We start from the raw sequence: 13,864 nt of genomic DNA, 5'->3' as shown, positions 1-13,864 counted from the left end.
CAATTATTTGTCACATGTGCCGAATACAACAAGTGGAGACCTTACCGTGAAATGCTTACTTACCAACAGTGCAGTTCAGTGATACAAGCCCTCTACGTGATTTGAAAACAGTATTTGATACAATAGCACTGGAGGAGCTTACCACAGTGGTCTTCAGTAACAGAGCTAATAGTGGAATTCAACTTGATGGGCACAATAATATTCCTGACAATACCCCTGGGAACATGGTAGCAGTATTATGATAGCTCTGTGAAGTAGTGGGAATAGGATCAGTTACCTGAGCAGGGGTTGTTGGGTCGTTTTTGAGTCGTGTGTTATTACGCGAAAGTGGTTCGAGATAGTATCGTCAGTAGGTACTGCAGAGCCCTCAGAGACCCTGTTCCATCAAAAACAGCCTGCAGTCTTGAAGGTATAGATGTATAGATATAGATACGTATAGATATATAGGTATAGATATAGATAGGTACGGTATATATATATATATATAGGTATAGATATAGATAGGTATATAAATATAGGTATAGATATAGATAGGTACGGTATATATATATATAGGTATAGATAGATAGGTATATAAATATAGGTATAGATATAGATAGATAGGTATATAAATATAGGTATAGATATAGATAGGTATATATATATATATATATGTATAGATGCTGTCAGTTTGTTTCTCTTCCACTTTGTTGTGTCAGTTCTTTCCTCTAATCTTACCATAGTACTCTGCCTCTCCTCCTTCAGCCAGACCTGCTAAAAAGACATGCAGGGAGGACATCTTTATTATAATTTCCTTCCCAATATGCCCCCCTAGACACAACTATGACAAAACAACCAACAAAAATGGGTCACAACTCCTGCAGCTCTGTCACACGCTGTGTCTGTACATAGTCAATGGTAGGCTTCGAGGGGATTCCTATGGTAGGTACACTTATAACTCATCTCTTGGCAGCAGTACTGTAGACTTCATTATCATTGACCTCAAACCAGGGTCTCTCAGGGTGTTCACAGTCAGCCAACTGACACCCCTATCAGACAACAGCAAAATCACAATCTATTTGGACAGAGCAATACTCAACCATGAAGCATCGAAGACGAACAAATAGCACACTATTAAGAAATGCTATCGATGGAAGCAAGATACTGTAGGAACCTACCAAATAAAAAATTGGCTAACAACAAATCCAATCCTTCCTAGACAGCTTCCTGTACAAAAGGTTTTCCTGCAATAGTGAAAGTGTAAATTTAGCAGTAGGAAGCATGAACAGTATATTTGACCTAACAGCTAACATTTCTGAATTTTAAATTCAGAAAAACATAAGACAACTAATACAAATGAAAAATGTTTTGATGAAGAATGCAAAAACCTTAGAAAGAAATTAAACACAGAGATCAAGAAAACCTTAGCTTGCTACTTCACTATGGTGAATCACTAAAACAATACAGAAATACACTAGGGGAAAAGAAAGAACAGCACATCAGAAAACAGCTCAAAGTAATTGAAGAATCCATAGACTCTAACCACTTCTGGGAAAATTGGAAAACACTAAACAAACAACACAAAGAATGATCTATCCAAAATGAAGATAAACCACTTCTCCAATATGTTTGGCTCTATAACAAAGAACAAAGAACCAAGAACAAAAACATTTACTAATCTTAGAATCAACTAATAAGACTATCAGAACACACTGGATTCTCCAATCAGCTATTAAAGACTATCAGAACACACTGGATTCTCCAATCAGCTATTAAAGACTATCAGAACACACTGGATTCTCCAATCAGCTATTAAAGACTATCAGAACACACTGGATTCTCCAATCAGCTATTAAAGACTATCAGAACACACTGGATTCTCCAATCAGCTATTAAAGACTATCAGAACACACTGGATTCTCCAATCAGCTATTAAAGACTACCAGAACCCACTGGATTCTCCAATCAGCTATTAAAGACTACCAGAACCCACTGAATTCTCCAATCAGCTATTAAAAGACTACCAGAACCCACTGGATTCTCCAATCAGCTATTAAAGCCTACCAGAACCCACTGGATTCTCCAATCAGCTATTAAAGATACCAAACCCACTGGATTCTCCATTTACATTGGATGAACTACAAGACAAAATACAAACCCTCCAACCCAAAAAATGCCTGTGGTGTTGATGGTATACTAAACAAAATGATAAAATATACAGACTACTAATGGGTTTCAAAAAAGATTTTGCCTCAATTTGTTATGAGGGTCTGCTATACAAACTGATGGAAAGCTGTGTTGGAGGAAAAACACTCGACATTATCAAATCCATGAACACAAAGAACAAGTGTGTAGTTAAAATTGGCAATAAAAACACGTTTCTTTCTTCATGGCCATGGGGTGAGACAGGGATGCACCTTGAGCCCCACCCTCTTCAACACATACAGTGCCTTCAGAAAGTATGCATACCATTTGACTTTTACCACATGTTGTTGTTACAAAGTGGGATAATTTTTGTCAATGATCTACACAATATACAAATGATCTACACAAAAATAAATCTAACATTGGAAGAAAAAAAACATTAGGAAAAATTCAACACAAATATATATTGATTACATACTGTATGTGTGTCTACTTCGGAGCAGTCTCTAAGTATTCACACCCCTGAATACATGTTACAATCACCTTTGTCACAGATTACAGCTCTTTCTGGGTAAGTCTCTATGAGCTTTGCACACCTGGATTGTACAATATTTGCACATTATTATTTAAACAATTCTTTAAACTCTGTCAATTTGGTTGTTGATCATTGCTCATTGCTAGACAGCCATTTTCAATTATTGACATTGAACTTCAAGGTGATTTAAGTCAAAGCTCTTGAGTGGCACAGTGGTCTAAGGTGCTGCATCTCAGTGCAAGAGGCATCCCTACAGTCCCTGGTTCGATTCCAGGCTGTATCACATCCGGCTGTGATTGTGAGTCCCAAAGAGCGGTGCACAATAGGCCCAGCGTCGTCCCGGTTTGGCTGGGGTAGGCTGTCATTGTAAATAAGAATTTGTTCTTAACTGACTTGCCTAGTTAAATAAATAAAAAAGCAGTAACTAGGCCTCTCAGGAACATTTAATGTCGTCTTAGTAAGCAACTCCAGTGTGTATTTGGTCTTGTGTTTTAGGTTGTTGTCCTATTGAAAGTTGAATTTATCTGCCAGTGTCTGTTGAAAATCAGACTGAACCAGGTTTTTCTAGGATTTTGCCTGTGCTTAGCTCTATCTCATTTATTTGTATCATTAAAAAAACTCCCTAGTCCTTGCCGATGACAAGCACACACATAACATGATGCAGCCACCACCATGCTTGAAAATATGAAGAGTGGTACCCAGTGATGTGTTGTGTTGGATTTGCCCAAAACACTTTGTATTCAGGACATATAGTTAATTTCTTTGCCACATTTTTTGCAGTTTTACTTTAGTGCCTTATTGCAAACAGGATGCATTTAAAAAAATGTTTTCTGTACATACTTCCTTATTTTACTCTGTCCATTAGGTTAGTATTGTGAAGTAACTACAACGCTGTTGATCCATCCTCAGTTTTCTCCTCACAGCCATTAAAACTAACTGTTTTAAAGTCACCATTGGTCTCATGGGGAAATCCCTGAGCGGTTTCCTTCTTCTCCTGCAACTGAGTTAGTAAGGACGCCTGTATCTTTGTAGTGACTGGGTGTATTGATACACTGAGTTAGGAAGGACGCCTGTATCTTTGTAGTGACTGGGTGTATTGATACACCATCCAAAGTGTAACTAATAACTTCACCATGCTCAAAGGGATATTCAGTGTCTTAGGTGGCATTGAATAAAGCTCCCTGGTCTTTGTCGTTGAATTTGTGTTTGAAATTCACTGCTCGACTAAAGGACCTTAATGATAATTGTTTGGTACAGAAAGGAGGTAGTCATTCACAAATCATGATAAACACTATTATTGCACACACAGTCCATGCAACTTATTATGTGACATGTTAAACAAATTATTACTCCTGAACGTATTTAGGCTTGTCGTAATTAAGGGGTTGAGTTGACAAAAAGCCATTTCAGCTTTTAATTTGTAATTCATTTGTAAACATTTTGAAAAACACAATTCCATTTTGACATTATGGAGTATTGTGTGTAGGACAGTGCCACAAAATCTATATTTAATCATTTAAACAAAATTTGGAAAAAGTCAAGTGATGTGAATACTTTCTGTATTTCAGCAAATTGGCGAATAGTCTGTAGAATAGTCACTAGAATAGTCTGTAGAATAGTCACTAGAATAGTCTGTCGAATAGTCACTAGAATAGTCTGTCGAATAGTCACTAGAATAGTCTGTAGAATAGTCACTAGAATAGTCTGTAGAATAGTCACTAGAATAGTCTGTAGAATAGTCACTAGAATAGTCTGTAGAATAGTAACTAGAATAGTCACTAGAATAGTCTCTAGAATAGTCTGTAGAATGGTCACTAGAATAGTCACTAGAATAGTCACTAGAATAGTCTGTAGAATAGTCACTAGAATAGTCTGTAGAATAGTCGCTAGAATAGTCTGTAGAATAGTCACTAGAATAGTCTGTAGAATAGTCACTAGAGTAGTCTGTAGAATAGTCACTAGAATAGTCACTAGAATAGTCTGTAGAATAGTCACTAGAGTAGTCTGTAGAATAGTCACTAGAATAGTCTGTAGAATAGTCACTAGAATAGTCACTGGAATAGTCACTAGAATAGTCTGTAGAATAGTCACTAGAGTAGTCTGTAGAATAGTCACTAGAATAGTCACTAGAATAGTCACTAGAATAGTCACTAGAATAGTATGTAGAATAGTATGTAGAATAGTCACTAGAATAGTCACTAGAATAGTCACTAGAATAGTATGTAGAATAGTCACTAGAATAGTCAGTAGAATAGTCAGTAGAATAGTCTGTAGAATAGTCTGTAGAATAGTCAGTAGAATAGTCTGTAGAATAGTCACTAGAATAGTCACTAGAATAGTCTGTAGAATAGTCACTAGAATAGTCTGTAGAATAGTCACTAGAATAGTCACTAGAATAGTCACTAGAATAGTCACTAGAATAGTCTGCAGCACCCGGCCTCACCTTACTGGACTCGGAAATCAAATGTCTACTGTTTGCTGATGATCTGGTGCTTCTGTCCCCAACCAAGGAGGGCCTACAGCAGCACTTAGATGTTCTGTACACATTCTATCAGACCTGGGCCCTGACAGACCTGGGCCCTGACAGACCTGGGCCCTGACAGACCTGGGCCCTGACAGACCTGGGCCCTGACAGACCTGGGCCCTGACGTTGAATTTCAGTAAGACAAAAATAACGGTGTTCAAAAAAGGTCCAGTTGCCAGGACAGTAAATACAATCACTGTTGCCCTAGAGCACAAAGAACTATACGTACCTCAGCCGAAACATCAACACCACAACTTCCACAAGGCTGTGAATGATCTAATTAGACAAGAAGGGCCTTTTATGTCATCAAAAGGAACATAAATCTCAACATCCTAATTAGGATCTGGCTAAAAATGGTTCAGTTATAGAACCCATTGCCCTTTATGGTTGTGAGATCTGGTGTCCACTCACCAACCAAGAATTCACAAAATGGTACAAACACCCAATTGAGACTCTGCATGGAGAATTCTGCAAAAATATACATTGTGTACAACGCAAAACCCCAAACAAGGAGACAATACCCACTAGTTATCAAAATCCAGAAAAGCCCTCACCGACAGAGAGATGAACCTGGAGAAGAGTCCCCTCAGTCAGCTGGTTCTGGGTCTCTGTTCACAAACACAAACAGACCCCACAAAGCCCCAGGACAGCAACACAGTTCGACCCCACAGAGCCCCAGGACAGCAACACAGTTCGACCCCACAGAGCCCCAGGACAGCAACACAGTTCGACCAAATCATGAGAAATCAAAAAAGATATCTATTTGATACACTGGAAAGAATTAACTAAAAAACAGAGCAAACTAGAATGCTATCTGGCTCTAAACAGAGAGTACACAGTGGCAGAATACCTGACCACTGTGACTTTGTACAGACTCAGTGAGCATAGCCTTGCTATTGAGAAAGGCCGCCAAAGGCAGACCTGGCTCTCAAGAGAGGACAGGCTATGTTCCCGCTGTCCACAAAATGAGGTGGAAACTGAGCTACACTTCCTAACCTCCTGACAAATGTATTACCACATTAGAGACACATATTTCCCCAAAATCACACCCACAAAGCATTTGAAATCAAATCTAACATTGATTAACTCCCATATCTGTTGCACCACAATGTGCAGTGACAGCTGGGCAAGCAAATAACTCCCAATAATTAACATAAACACATTTAGCATCTCCTGGCTTCCACACAGCCTACAAGCCACTGATACAGACCTTTGGAACATCTACATTTAAAAACAAAAGTCTAATAAATCCATGTAATATAGCCTACACCTTTACAATAAATTGATCATTTATTTTAGACAGGTCTAAAGGAACATGATATGAAGAAAATGTAGTCTATTTCAGAAGAACAGAATAGCATTCTGTGTGTTGTCCTTATGTTAGGTCCTGATGTGGCTATGCCAAATGGCTGTGGGATACACTAGTTAATTTAGCAGACAAGATGTGCTTAGGAGTACGTGGAATTATTTTATAGTATTATTTTATAGCATTACTTTTATAGGACACAATTAAACAAAGCTGAATATAACAGAAAGGATATTTTCTCCAAGCGATTTGAGGGAGTGTGAACATGTGGCTATTCTGTATTGAGCTGTTAACAAAGAAACAGGTACTCCAATATGCTTCATTTAGAGTTTTTCATGTAACTTCAGTTGTTCTACAAACGTTGGGCTGTATGTTTTGATTTGTAATACATTGTAAGGCTGCACGATGAGACTAATGGTGATCTGATAAAAGTCACTTGGAAGGCATGAGCAGGCTGTACACACTACATCAGTCTCTCATTCACAATTTGACTTGATTATGCCTCACATTTCACTGTGGCTTCCCCTTTGTGGCCATAATGCCCCTTAAAATCCATGCCTTTGTTGTGCCCTTCTCCCTGATTGCTTCGAAACAGCTCTCCATCACATGATTGGGTCTTTCTCACAGGCTACAAGTGAAGACAGACACCCTTAGGAAAACAACTGCACTCGTTCTTATCCAATTCCGAGGTCCATATTGAAGATATTGGAAGAACTGTCCACATTTACTTTTCGTCAACCAACAAGAAGAGTAGGCCAAATGAACAGCAAAATCACAAGTTTATGTCAATCTACTATCCCCCATAGTACAACAGTTGACTTATTCTATTCTGTGTGAGAAATAAATATTCAAAACAGTCTGGGACAGTTGTGGGATGTGATAGATCCCTAATTAATACAACCACTAGGATCAATTTTTTTTTATTTTTTTCAAATTCAAATCAAATTGTATTAGTCACATGCGCAGAATACTTACTTACGAGCCCCTAACCAACAACGCAGTTTAAAAAAATATTAATAAGAAATAAAAGTAACAAGTAATTAAAGAGCAGCAGTAAAATAACAATAGTGAGACTATATACAGGGGGGGTACCGATACAGAGTCAATGTTTGGGGGCACCGGTTAGTTGAGGTAATATGTACATGTAGGTAAAGTAATTAAAGTGACTATGCGTAGATAATAACAGAGAGTATCAGCAGCGTAAAATAGGGTGGGGGGGGCAATGCAAATAGTCTGGGTAGCCATTTGATTAGATGCCCCCTAAAAAGATCCATGCCTTTGTGTGGCCGTAATGCCCCCTAAAAAGATCCATGCCTTTGTGGCCAGTGGCCAGTGGCCATTGTGCCCTTTGCTTAAATAAAATAATTATAATTCCCTTCTCCCTGAGTGCTGCGTGCTTCGAAGCACCTCTCACTCACATGGCTCTCCATCATGTGATCGGGTCTTTCTCACAGTCTACAAGTGAAGACAGACACATCGGGGACGCAACTGCGCGTGTCCTTATCCAATTCCGAGATGCATATTGAAAATATTGGAAGAACTGTGCACATTTAGTTCTCATCAGCCAACAGGATGAGTAGGCCTAATGAACCGCAAACGTACTAGCCTATGTCAAAAACTACTATCCCCATAGTACAAAAGTTGCCCTATTCTGTGCAATAAATAAATATTCCAAACATAGTCTGGGGACAGTTGTGGGATGCGATAGTTCCCAAATTAATAAAACCACTAGCATCAGAAAACCTTTTTTTACGCAATGTGGTTGACGCAACAGATCCGAACGTTTAGCTTAAAATGTTGATCAGGGGAAACATCTCTATTAGTAAATTTCTTCACATTATAAGGGCAGAAATGAGCAAACGGCAGTAGGCACAAATGTTCCATTAGCAGGAAAACGCCGTTATCAAAAGTGACCACTAATGTGATTATACATGTAATGCTTTTAATATAAAGGTGAAAATGATCTTCCCCAAACTTGAAACTCACGCGCAGCTTATATATGTAGTTAGGCTCTACACCCTTTGTAAAAAACGAATGAATGTGATTCCTTTTAAGGAGTTATTTAGTTATGATACAAACCTTATCAAAACATATAGGCCTATGGGCTTGAGGTGTGCAACTATAATTACAAAAAGTAGAGAAAAAAGGCACAGTGTTACGGTTTTCTAGGTGTGAAGGAGAGTCGGACCAAAATGCAGCGTGTAGATTGCGATCCATGTTTAATGAATAACGTGAAACACGAATAAACACAAAACACTACAAAACAAAGAACGTAACGAAAACCGAAACAGCCTATACTTGTGTAAATAAACACGGCGATAGGAACAACAACAACAACAACAACAACAACAACAACAACAACAACAACAACAACAACAACAACAACAACAACAACAACAACAACAACAACAACAACAACAACAACAACAACAACAACAACAACAACAACAACAACAACAACAACAACAACAACAACAACGCTAAGGACAATCACCCACGACAAACTCAAAGAATATGGCTGCCTAAATATGGTTCCCAATCAGAGACAACGATAAACACCTGCCTCTGATTGAGAACCACTCCAGACAGCCATAGACCTTGCTAGAAAACCCCACTAGCTACAATCCCAATACATACACACCAAAACCCCAAGACAAAACACACCACAATACAAAAACCCCATGCCACACCCTGGCCTGACCCAATACATGAAGAAAAACACAAAATATTTAGACCGGGGCGTGACACACTGTTACTTGCTTTACGCTCAGCATCATTCACAAGTGATAATATATAATTTACAAGTGATAATATATCATTTACAAGTGATAGGCTAATATTGTCACCCATTAGACTATTCTTGATGTAATCTTGTCTTTAAATATACTAAATCATCTTCTTGATGTAATCTTGTCTTTACATATACTAAATCATATATGTGTGAAATTAGTTTTGCTTTAGAATGGACCATTATCATGCACCTGTATCAGAACAGGGTGTCACGGATCCCTCGGGAACGTTCATTACACACACCTGTCCCCTGTTCCCACTGATTAGTACTGGTAGAAGTGGGCCCTTTGGTTTCCACTGGGCTGTCCATTATTGTTTACAATGTCCGTTGGTGCGTGAGTACCTGAGCAGTGTGTTTTGGGTTTTGGGTTTTGGTGCCCTTGTGGATTGCGCAGATGATTACAGGTCTTGTCCAGTGTGATGATCATTGTGCGCGTGTTATTTATTTGAGGTATTCCTCGCTTTTTGCTTGGGTTTCAACCCTGTGTTTTTGCTACGTGTTTGTTTGGTCTTCGTCCCAATGCCTTTACACGGCAGGCTGTAATTTGGGTTTAATAAAAAATCCTATTACGCATTCCTGCGCCTGTCTCCCGACCCTTCATGCCAACGTGACACAGGGGCAGAGTGAAAAAATACATGTCATCTATGCACTTAAATAGCGAATGGAGGACAGTTTTCCCATAGTTCATTTTCATGCCAGCTAGGTAGGATATACTCCTGTTGTAAAGAGAAGCAGAACTTGGAGATGAATGGCCAACGGTGTGGCAGTAATATGGTCACCGTAACAGCCCCAATCACAGCAACAAGATTTGCGGCCCGTTGCCATGACCAACCAGTGGAAAACAAACACCATTTCCAAATTCACCCTATATTTATCTGTTTAATTATATTCCCCCACTATTCATACTACAACTATTTGCACATTGTGCTAAAACACTGAAAGATCTTTATCTTTTTTAAACCCTTTTTTGAGTGTAATGTTTACTGTTAATTTCTATACAGTAACAAGCCATGATGAAGGATTGGTCTCCTACAGGGATTATACATTAACAAGCCATGATGGAGGATTGGTCTCCAACAGGGATTATACAGTAACAAGCCATGATGGAGGATTGGTCTCCTACAGGGATTATACAGTAACAAGCCATGATGGAGGATTGGTCTCCAACAGGGATTATACAGTAACAAGCCATGATGGAGGATTGGTCTCCAACAGGGATTATACAGTAACAAGCCATGATGGAGGATTGGTCTCCAACAGGGATTATACAGTAACAAGCCATGATGGAGGATTGGTCTCCAACAGGGATTATACAGTAACAAGCCATGATGGAGGATTGGTCTCCAACAGGGATTATACAGTAACAAGCCATGATGGAGGATTGGTCTCCAACAGGGATTATACAGTAACAAGCCATGATGGAGGATTGGTCTCCTACAGGGATTATACAGTAACAAGCCATGATGGAGGATTGGTCTCCTACAGGGATTATACAGTAACAAGCCATGATGGAGGATTGGTCTCCAACAGGGATTATACAGTAACAAGCCATGATGGAGGATTGGTCTCCTACAGGGATTATACAGTAACAAGCCATGATGGAGGATTGGTCTCCAACAGGGATTATACAGTAACAAGCCATGATGGAGGATTGGTCTCCTACAGGGATTATACAGTAACAAGCCATGATGGAGGATTGGTCTCCTACAGGGATTATACAGTAACAAGACATGATGGAGGATTGGTCTCCTACAGGGATTATACAGTAACAAGCCATGATGGAGGATTGGTCTCATACAGGGATTATACAGTAACAAGACATGATGGAGGATTGGTCTCCTACAGGGATTATACAGTAACAAGACATGATGGAGGATTGGTCTCCTACAGGGATTATACAGTAACAAGCCATGATGGAGGATTGGTCTCCTACAGGGATTATACAGTAACAAGCCATGATGGAGGATTGGTCTCCTACAGGGATTATACAGTAACAAACCATGATGGAGGATTGGTCTCCTACAGGGATTATACAGTAACAAGCCATGATGGAGGATTGGTCTCCTACAGGGATTATACAGTAACAAGCCATGATGGAGGATTGGTCTCCAACAGGGATTATACAGTAACAAGCCATGATGGAGGATTGGTCTCCTACAGGGATTATACAGTAACAAGCCATGATGAAGGATTGGTCTCCTACAGGGATTATACAGTAACAAGCCATGATGGAGGATTGGTCTCCTACAGGGATTATACAGTAACAAGCCATGATGAAGGATTGGTCTCCTACAGGGATTATACAGTAACAAGCCATGATGAAGGATTGGTCTCCAACAGGGATTATACAGTAACAAGCCATGATGGAGGATTGGTCTCCTACAGGGATTATATAGTAACAAGCCATGATGAAGGATTGGTCTCCAACAGGGATTATACAGTAACAAGCCATGATGGAGGATTGGTCTCCTACAGGGATTATACAGTAACAAGCCATGATGGAGGATTGGTCTCCTACAGGGATTATACAGTAACAAGCCATGATGGAGGATTGGTCTCCTACAGGGATTATACAGTAACAAGCCATGATGAAGGATTGGTCTCCAACAGGGATTATACAGTAACAAGCCATGATGAAGGATTGGTCTCCAACAGGGATTATACAGTAACAAGCCATGATGGAGGATTGGTCTCCTACAGGAATTATACAGTAACAAGCCATGATGGAGGATTGGTCTCCTACAGGGATTATATAGTAACAAGCCATGATGAAGGATTGGTCTCCAACAGGGATTATACAGTAACAAGCCATGATGGAGGATTGGTCTCCTACAGGGATTATACAGTAACAAGCCATGATGGAGGATTGGTCTCCTACAGGGATTATACAGTAACAAGCCATGATGGAGGATTGGTCTCCTACAGGGATTATACAGTAACAAGCCATGATGGAGGATTGGTCTCCAACAGGGATTATACAGTAACAAGCCATGATGAAGGATTGGTCTCCAACAGGGATTATACAGTAACAAGCCATGATGGAGGATTGGTCTCCAACAGGGATTATACAGTAACAAGCCATGATGGAGGATTGGTCTCCTACAGGGATTATACAGTAACAAGCCATGATGGAGGATTGGTCTCCAACAGGGATTATACAGTAACAAGCCATGATGGAGGATTGGTCTCCTACAGGGATTATACAGTAACAAGCCATGATGGAGGATTGGTCTCCTACAGGGATTATACAGTAACAAGCCATGATGGAGGATTGGTCTCCTACAGGGATTATACAGTAACAAGACATGATGGAGGATTGGTCTCCTACAGGGATTATACAGTAACAAGACATGATGGAGGATTGGCCTCCTGCAGGGATTATACAGTAACAAGCCATGATGGAGGATTGGTCTCCAACAGGGATTATACAGTAACAAGCCATGATGGAGGATTGGTCTCCTACAGGGATTATACAGTAACAAGCCATGATGGAGGATTGGTCTCCTACAGGGATTATACAGTAACAAGCCATGATGGAGGATTGGTCTCCTACAGGGATTATACAGTAACAAGCCACAATGGAGGATTGGTCTCCTACAGGGATTATACAGTAACAAGCCATGATGGAGGATTGGTCTCCTACAGGGATTATACAGTAACAAGCCATGATGGATGGTTGGTCTCCTACGGGGATTATACAGTAACAAGACATGATGGAGGATTGGTCTCCTACAGGGATTATACAGTAACAAGCCATGATGGAGGATTGGTCTTTACCCGGGATTATACAGTAACAAGCCATGATGGATGATTGGTCTCCTACAGGGATTATACAGTAACAAGCCATGATGGAAGATTGGTCTCCTCCAGGGATCAGTCTCAACCTCCAGTGTCTCAACTCCATTTCTCCTCCCAGCTCAGGACTGTAGTGTCTCAACTCCATTTCTCCTCCCAGCTCAGGACTGTAGTGTCACAACTCCATTTCTCCTCCCAGCTCAGGACTGTAGTGTCTCAACTCCATTTCTCCTCCCAGCTCTGTAGTGTCTCAACTCCATTTCTCCTCCCAGCTCAGGACTGTAGTGTCTCAACTCCATTTCTCCTCCCAGCTCTGTAGTTTCTCAACTCCATTTCTCCTCCCAGGACTGTAGTGTCTCAACTCCATTTCTCCTCCCAGCTCTGTAGTGTCTCAACTCCATTTCTCCTCCCAGCTCTGTAGTGTCTCAACTCCATTTCTCCTCCCAGCTCTGTAGTGTTGTCCTATCTAACAGAGGTGTTTCCCCTGCAGTCTTCGTTGAGAGGAGAGAACATCACAGTGTTTGGCTGTCTGAACCACGGCATGCCCCTGTCCCTGAAAGACAACTCCTTTGTCAAATGTGAATCAGGTAGGAGGAGCTGCTGCTTTGATAGAACATATTGCAGAGATAACAGATATCACTATAATCCAGGCGTTTATTCCCATAAAATCAGATAAATGATAAGAAACTAGCTTGTGATCAAATAAATCTCTCTCCCTCTCTTTCTCTCCCTCTCCCTCTTTCTCTCTTTCCCTCTCTCTGTCTCTCCCTCCCTCTCTCTGTCTCTCCC

General features: G+C 40.2%; 1 protein-coding gene across 1 annotated transcript in view; it reads left to right on the top strand.

Moving 5' to 3' along the window:
* The window catches only part of tmem8b (transmembrane protein 8B), a 222,202-nt gene that overhangs the window by 172,735 nt on the left and 35,603 nt on the right, over positions 1 to 13,864 (top strand). The window contains exon 7 of the mRNA XM_031829529.1: positions 13,566 to 13,662. Coding sequence (XP_031685389.1) covers positions 13,566 to 13,662 — 97 coding nt within the window. The remainder of the gene's footprint in view (positions 1 to 13,565; positions 13,663 to 13,864) is intronic.

The sequence above is a fragment of the Oncorhynchus kisutch genome, linkage group LG8 (assembly GCF_002021735.2).
Source record: "Oncorhynchus kisutch isolate 150728-3 linkage group LG8, Okis_V2, whole genome shotgun sequence".
NCBI classification, from domain to species: Eukaryota; Metazoa; Chordata; class Actinopteri; order Salmoniformes; family Salmonidae; genus Oncorhynchus; species Oncorhynchus kisutch.
Note: the sequence above shows the minus strand (reverse complement) of the source record. Positions and strands in the feature narration are given on the sequence as shown.